Here is an 8447-nt window from a genome sequence, read left to right as displayed (position 1 = left end):
TTTCACCATATCATTCATTTCTCATTGTCACTGTCTGCTTTAGCCTAGCCGGTATAATTGTGGGACATAAAACTTAAAGATTTCATTTCATTTCATTTTTCTAGTTCTTGTATGTAGTGAATACAGTAACTTCCCCAAAAGCGAATTTATTATATCCACATTTAATAGCTTCATTCATATTACAAATATCCAATCCGATGCGTCATAGGGGCGCGGCATGTCAGTGGGAGAGCGTTCACCTCCCGTGCCTGGGGTCCCTGATTCGATCCCAGCTCGCGCCGGTGGACTTTTGATGGACAAACAGTATGCTCGTGGATTTTCTCGGGGTTCTTCAGTTTCCTCCCACTTTATTCGTTTCACAATTTCATTCATTTCTCATCATCTCTGTCTCCTCTAGCGTAACCGACATAAGTGTGGGACGTAAAACTAAAAGATTTCATTTCATTTCATTTCTGGTGCGTCATACTGTTTCAAACTAAAAGTCGTTTGAAAATACTTACTTTGGATCAAGTGATAAAAAACAAAACAAAACAGGGTTTCTAATTTAGATTTAAAAATCTTGAACAGTTGTAAATTATTGGGTATTTAAAAAAAATGTTTTCTTTGTTTTTGAAAAGATTATTGTAAATGTATTAAGAATCTGTCAGTAAATTATTTATTGTGGATGCAATATTTTTCTGTTCGTTCTTTGTTCATCCGCTTTCAAAGATGTTTTCTATTGAAACAAAAATTAACTGTCCCAACAGACTAAACTGACTGAAAAAAGAAAGAAAAAGAAGGCATTCGGGAATTATGTTTTCTTCTTATCTATTTTGTGTCCTTTATAGCAGACGAGAAATATGATGGTTCTTACTGAATTGTTTTCCGGTTTTATTTCGTACATTGCCTATTTCAAGTTTCGATAAATTTAGAATTGTATTACCATGGGAAGTTAGCATAGTTCTAAATATATCAGGATTTGAATTTGTCAATCTTAAAATAATACTAGAAATATTATATTTTGAACCACTATAATTTCTACCCCCAATTAGAGATGGGCATAATCGAACGACCGTAGTCGATTCGTTCGATTTTTCTCATAGTTCGAACTAATCGATTATTAGTTCATAGTTCGGACGATTCGTTCAGATGTCCACAAAAGTGTAGTCGACGTAATTTTTCTGCTATTCATATGTTCGTTCATAACAACGTTCATTCCTAAATGAACAAATCGTTCGAACGGCTTGTTGTAGAAGAAGAAAAAGACATCAACTCTCTGTAACTGAACTGTGGTTCATTCAGCACGTTCTCCTTGAATGTGAATAGGCGGAACTTAGTAGAAAAGGGAGAAAGTCAATGCAATTGTCATTTTGAACACAGCGCGGGGAGTTCTCGATCAGTTTTTTTTTCATTCGGTCCTTGTAACCGCGAACCCGTCTACCCTGTGTTTGTGTTTGTGTTTGTGTTATACTCAAGGTGACCAGAACTTTTACTTTCAAAAACGGGACGCATACGAATCGGCGACCGGGGGGGGGGGAAGCTTATATATCTGACTTCCACATTGCATTTTGGGACTCAGCAGTGTTTTCAATTTACAAAATATACAAGTAAGAATGATAACACACCGTTTCTAACCTAAGTACAACCCAACAATACTTTTAACTACTTGAACACTCAGAATTCCAACTCAATTTTCACTTGAAGCACAGAACACTCATTTCCAGACACAGCTGAATCTCCCCAATGAGTGCTGGTACGGAAGAGTGTAGAATTTGCATTGACCATTTATATTTTGAATAATAATTACTTGACACGTGGGTCATTTTTGTTTAAAACCGGGACATTTAGGCGTCCCGTTTGAGAATCAGATAAAAACGGGACAACGGTTGAAAAAAGGGACTGTCCCGGCTAAAACGGGACGTCTGGTCACCTTGGTTATACTTGTTGCCAACGAAGAGGAACTGGGAGGGAGGGAGACAAGCAAAAAAAATGTGAAGAGTGTCATAAATGGGAGAATAAAATACACCATTCTTTAGCAAGTGTTTGCCTCTTGTTGTGTTAATGAAACCAACCCACGCTTAAAACAAAATCATTTACAGTAATGAAATAAAACATTTCTAACTTAGTAGTGAACTCTGTATTAAATAATGTAATGTATAATTTCTAAGTACATGGTTGTATTAAATTACAACGGTAGAAAGTCGAAAACCATTTTTTTTAAATATACTTGAAGATTTCTGCAAAACAAATTTAAAAATTCTAGACTACTTCTAAGTATGCATAAGAGCAATACCATGTTACGTAACAATGGTTCCCATTTAGCTCAGTCGACAATAGTGTTGCCATGAAACGAGACTTTAGGCACTTCTCTTGAAAACGCAGTCTCGTTTCGAAAATTATTATGTCTCGTTTTGTGGCACTGGCATTACTAACCTACAAGAAATCATGTTATGGTACTAGAATGCACACCAAACAAAATTTCTTGATTTTATTGTATTTGATAGGTGATACTTTTTGAGACTGACAATTTTCTCGAAAACGATTTTATTATTATTCTTTTTAAATAAATAACAGTTTGCTGAAGATATTTAGATATCAATTAGCTGTAATGTGAAAATTAATGATGCAGTGGCGCGCCCAGGATTTCTTTTTGGCAGGACTCTGAGAATGATTCGGAGTACGTAATGCAAATGTTTCTGTGTATTTGCTCCTGCAATTATACTGAGTTTCTTAAAAATTATAAGTTTAAGGGGTAAGTGTGTATTGGTATACAAGTTTTCCCTCATATCTATTCCGTCTATCAATACAAAACTTGGTATACACATTTCTTATCCTCTGTATCATTTTTCGAGATAATTTGGATCGTGTGCTTTTACCCGGGGCCACTCCAGAGGGGTCCAAAGTTGATGGGAGGGATTTCTGGAGGGAATTTTCCCGACATTCTCCAAATTTTCCCTGTTCAAGTACGTTATGGGCTCCAATACTTCGCACTTCTGGAAAGGTTGTTTCATGCTAAAGAGAATGAACTATAAACCATGACTTTACAATGCAATAGTGTTGATGCAATAGCTATTTCACTGGGAGTCTTCTTTTTTCTTTATACTAACAGGGTTAATGGGCCCCAGCTTTTACTTCGTTGTCCATGGCATCTAATTTTTTGTGCATCAACATATCTTTGTTATGTTTATCGAATGGACTAGGTTTGATTCGGATGTCTGGATGGCACGTTCATGTTTGTTCCTTGTGAGATATTTTTTGTGTGTGTGAAAGTCTATTTTATATTGCTAATGACTATGTATCTGATTAATATGAATATAGGGTTTAATAGTTCTAGGAAAAGGTTTGCATGTTCGGGAAAAGAATGAAACATGTCTCTTTTTCTAATAAAAATAATATAGTTCCTTTGGCAGAAGAAGGAAAGACAGGGGCACAGGGCGTCATTTCAGATATTGCTTGGGAGGGGGGAGCAAGAGCACCGCCGACATAAGACTTACACCTTTTGTACTAGTATATTAGTAGGCAATCTATTAAAATATATGTATTCCTCAAACTCTTGGGGGTGGCAGTTGCTCCCTCTTGCTCCCTAAATGACGCCTCTGCAGGGGCAAAACGAGCGCTCACTTACTTAATCTTCATTATAGAAAACTTCTTACACAGCACCAACTTCATTCTTTCGATTGTGTCATTATTTTGTTCATGGTGGGTTGAAAGGAGAAAAAAAAAAAGAAAAACAAGGGTTTCCTTCTTTAGCAATAACAGTTTCTTTACCTCCCTCCCTCTTTCACTCATGGCTAGAAGTTGGAAAACGGCGCGAACAGTTATCTGAAGTAATAAATCCCACTATAGAAGAGCCCACTGGCATAAAGTTGACACAGAGCGCATGAGCCAGTATCTGTAATCGACTTTAGCCTGACTGGAATATGAACGAATAATCCATCAGTCGACACAAGGGTCTTTTCCGACGGGATTTTCATAATGAACACGTTCGAACGATCTGACAAATAGTCGACTGGTCGTTCGACTATGCTGATCGTTCGATCATGCACATCTCTACCCCCAATCGATTCCTGAGGAGCTGTTCTGAGAAACAAGATCCCTACAAATTGATATGACTAAAGGAAAATTTTCCTTTGATTTACGAAAGATATAACATTAATCACTAATTTATTGAAAAAAAAACTATAAAGCTTAGACATAAAGCATCTATCGCTTCTTCAAAAAGAAATTCATTAAATTTAAACTTGGATTGGAATGCTCTTTGCGTGAACTAAACGAAGATTTTTTTTTTTTTGTCCAGCTAGCGCACGCTAGCTACTACCCGAAGAGGGTTACGCCCTCTGTAGGGGAAGAGATGCAAGAAAATGTAGTACGATGTGCAGGAATCAGTGGTGGGGATATGGGTAGATCCAAAACTTTATTGCACATACTGTAACGGTCTTTATGGAATTTAACCATAAACATGAGGTAAGGTAGGTACATACTTCAGTGAAGGAAGTAATAACTGGTAATGATATTATGTGAGATGATGAAATGAAGTGCGAAACACATCACAACACACAGGTTCTGTTACTGGAACAAATGCAGGTTATCTTCTCGCCTAGGGGCGACGCTAGGCATTAATGAAGACACAGGAGCCCTGTTAGTACAGAAGGTGTTACTGTGCGTATGATGGCCATATGTGAGGTAGATGAGCGGCTGTGGCGTATGGCTCGTAGTAGACGGCGTCAGGGTGGTCTGGAGGCAGAGTGTAACGGTACAAAGTGAATAGTAATGAGAGCGGAGGGTACAGAGCAGCAACAGAGGAGGCATTTCGAGCGTGGTCGGCAAAAGTTTGCTGAAGGAGTGGATGATTGTTGTGCAAGCGCTGGGTGATATATTTAGTACGTAGTGTTTCTAGATGATATAAGATGTGCGGAAATGTAAGTCTATTGTAGAGATCTTGAGTGGGACTAGGCAATTTGATACGAAAAGCGATTCGCAAGGCATGACGTTCCAGGATGAGTAATTTCTCGTAGTATGAGGTCGGAGCAGATATCCAAGCTGTAAAACCGTACGTGAGAATAGGGCGAAGAAAAACTTTGTATGTGTTCAGAATTGTATGAGTATGGAGTCCCCAGGTAGTTCCAGCAAGACTTTTCAGAAGATTGAGGCGAGAGTACGCCTTCTTGGAGATATCTTTCAGATGTGCTGTCCAGGTTAGATGGTGATCGAAGGTTACTCCTAGATATTTGACACTGCGAGTAGGTTTTAAAGGTACATCTTGTACAGTGAGGTTCAAGAGTGTTGGGTTGCGATGTACACGGGAGCGACGCTTCGGAGCAAGAAATACAATAGATTGAGTTTTTGCTGGGTTTATTTTCAGTCTCCAGTGGGAGCACCAATCAACAAAGGCATTGATAGCATCCTGGAGAGCCAAATTGAGCTGATGAAATGTTTTTCCCGTGGCAAAAAGTGCAGTGTCATCGGCATACTGAAAGAGCTTAACAGAATCTGGGATTGCTGGGAAATCAGAAACGAATAGGATATATAGTAAGGGCGACAAAGCCGATCCTTGGGGAACTCCAGAATGAAGAAAAATAGGAAATGAAAAACTAGTGTTGATACAGACGTAAGCCAGTCGACAGCTAAGAAAATTAAAGATGAATCGAAGATAAGCAATAGGCAGGCGAAGCTGTTTGAGTTTATAGATGAGAGCGGGATGCCAGACCTTGTCGAATGCCTTCTCGAGATCAAACAGGACCAAGCAGGATGGATTGCCTGTGTTAAAATGATTAGATATGGAATTTGAGAGGCGAAGCAATTGGTCATTAATACTAAAAGAAGGTCTGAAACCAGCTTGTTCGAGTGGAATGACGTCATGATGTGCCAAGTATGAATGAAGACGTTTGACAATGATCCGTTCCAATATTTTACTGAAGGTCGATGTTAGTTGAATAGGACGGTATGAGCTAACAGAAGCAACAGGTTTATGTGGTTTGAGAAACATAAGAGTTTTCGAAGTTTTCCAGTCAGCAGGTACAAAGCCAGTGCGAAGAATAAAGGTAAAGATGTGACAAAGCAGATATAAGACTACGTACGGACTTTCTTTAATGTGTCTATATGTAATAGAATCCATGCCAGGGGCTGTGTTACGTCTGTGAGCTACAACTGAAGTGACGTCAGAGATAGAGATTGGTGCAGTAAGTGGATTGTTGTCGGGCAGAGTGTGATTAACATTAGGCTGGAGATGAGGAGAATCCAGATTGAGTTTGTCGACTGGATGCGAACGATGGGGATAGTCAGGTGCAAGAGGTGTAAAGATGTCCTGGAGATACCTTGCAAACGCATTTGCCTTATCTGTATCGGTATGCAGCGGAGTATTCTTGTCGATAAGAGGATATGTTGTGCGAGTATTGCGACCTGTAAGTTGCCGGAATCGTTTCCAGTATTGAGTGGGGTGTGAAAGTGAACCGAGATTGTTGCAAGCTTTGACCCAGCATCGCAATTTGTAAGCTTTAAGGTAGTTATGCACCGTTCGTTGCAACTGCCGGTAATGATGAAGAGAGTCAAGGTTGCCAGTGGCAGCATAATCTCTATAAAACTGTCGGGACCGTTTGATCAGTGGTAAGTAGTGAGGCGGTAAAGAGGGGCGAAAAGTCGAAACTGTTGACTTAGGAATGTATTTGTCTGTGGCGTTATGCATAGTATTGACCAGAGCATCCAGAGTTTCAGAAAGTTCTGATTCTGCAGTTGGTGGAGGTAAATGATGAAGATGCTCCTGAAGATACGATCTGTAGGCAGTCCAATTTGCTTTATCGTAACGATAGATAGTACGGTGAGGAGAAGGCTGTGAAGTGGTAGTTACACGGGTCTGAATGTCTAGTTTGATTGGAGCATGATCGCTACCAATAAGATCAACAACGTTAACACAGCTACGATGTGATATGTTGCTCGAAACAATAGCTATATCTGGAGTAGTCTGACTCGTGGGACGAGTCGGTTTTGGAAGTGGCAGAGTCACTCCAGTAGTATGACTGGTGATGTAATTGAGGAAACGGTCCCGTTGCGTATGTGTCCGGCTATGTAGATTCACATCTGCCATAATTATGTAGGTTCGGAAGGTATTTGAGATATACTGAAAGAAGCTGAACGGAATATCGTGCCCAGGACGGATGTATATGGTTGCTACAGTCACATACAATTCCTTGTAGTATAATGATGTGATAAGGTATTCAGGAAGATTGTGCAGAGCCGGAGAATGACTCCGAAATGGAATAGAAGGTGAAAACCCAATCGCTACTCCCCCATTGGCTCGCATAGCAGGTAAAGTGCTATCTTGACGTAACAATTGGAAGCGAGGTATGCGGCATGACAATCGGGATGTGAGATGTGTCTCATTAAGGATAAAGGCATGGATTTGTTCTTCGAGTAAAAGTGCTTCAAAGAGCGGCTTATGCTTTGGTAAAGAACGGATATTCAAGAACAAGAAAGAAAGCGCCATAATGCAGTGAATGATAATATGGATGGCTAGAGGATAGCTCTTAAACCTCGGTTTCGAGTGCATTTGAGTGATAATAGACATTATTGCCGGAATATGTTGGGCAGATATTGGCGTGGAAAATTGCTTTAGCCGCGGTTTGAATTTGTTGGGCGATGTGATCTCGAAGGAATGGATGGATATTCTGTAGCGAGAAAGTAAGGAAGGTGAGAAGCTGATGGACAGTTACAGGTTGTTGTAAGACTGGATTGGCGGGTGGTTGGATTTGTTCCGGTATGCGTAATGGTGCTACAGTTTCTGGTTTTGTTGGTTCCGGAGCTGGTTTAGATCGGCATTTGTAACTGTATGTCGGGTGAGAATGATCCTGACACGTGGAGCAGGTTGGAGGTGATTGTAAATTTGTACAGCTTCTTGTAGGATGTGGGCCGGAACAGTAACCACATTTGAACGGATTTCTACATTGGGAAGTAGAGTGTTGACCATATACCTGACACCGCTCACAGCGAAGGGGTAAAGGAGCGGAGGTGCGTGACGGTTCAACACGATGGCGTTGTTTATAGATATAGGCGCCACGGACGATGAGTAACTCATCGATAGTCTGTTGAGAGTTTGTGAGAACCCGCACCATGTATGTCAACCCATGATCGTTTTTGATTCGGATACATTTTATGATACTGTGCCCTTCCAGTTTAAGTTCTTCAAAGACCTCCTCGTCACTATAGCTCGGATCTACCCCTCGTATAACGACAGACAATGTTGGTGATTTCCTCGGAGGTGGTGGCTGTTTCGGGCGTTGGTCGCTAAGCTTTGTCATGGTTGATTTGGAGCCAAAAATCTCAAAGCTGCACTTGTTCCGTGTCGTACGGAGAAATTCCGGGTCAGGCGTCTTAATAATCATGCCATTCCTAGTCTTGACTATCTGAGTGATGTTCGCCCGAGGCATGTATTTTGTGATCTGTACTAAAAGTAGCTTTGGATTTGAAAATTTTGG

At 40.3% G+C, this 8447-nt stretch overlaps 1 protein-coding gene across 1 annotated transcript; it reads right to left on the bottom strand.

Moving 5' to 3' along the window:
- Positions 1–692: 692 nt before the first annotated feature.
- On the bottom strand, positions 693–7459 carry LOC145670165 (uncharacterized). The gene is made up of 2 exons (XM_081738537.1): positions 6057–7459; positions 693–756 (listed from the first exon to the last, which is right to left on the bottom strand). Exons 1-2 carry the CDS (start codon positions 7457–7459, stop codon positions 693–695), a joined length of 1467 nt encoding a protein of 488 aa, XP_081594663.1.
- Between the last annotated feature and the right edge of the window lie 988 nt (positions 7460–8447).

Source organism: Thermobia domestica, chromosome 14, assembly GCF_964235325.1.
Source record: "Thermobia domestica chromosome 14, izTheDome1.hap1.1, whole genome shotgun sequence".
Lineage (NCBI taxonomy): Eukaryota > Metazoa > Arthropoda > Insecta > Zygentoma > Lepismatidae > Thermobia > Thermobia domestica.
The sequence above is the reverse complement of the archived record's forward strand: the minus strand, read 5'-3'. Positions and strand labels throughout refer to the sequence as shown.

What these genes read in the sequence shown, in the direction of transcription:
- LOC145670165 (XM_081738537.1), bottom strand. Translation starts at nt 7,459, where the DNA reads ATGGCGCTTTCTTTCTTGTTCTTGAATATCCGTTCTTTACCAAAGCAT. An exon ending in AGACACATTAAAGAAAGTCC is followed by an intron (nt 757 to 6,056) that starts GTACGTAGTCTT and finishes TTCTTTTTTCAG; the next exon opens with TCAGTTTAGTCTGTTGGGAC.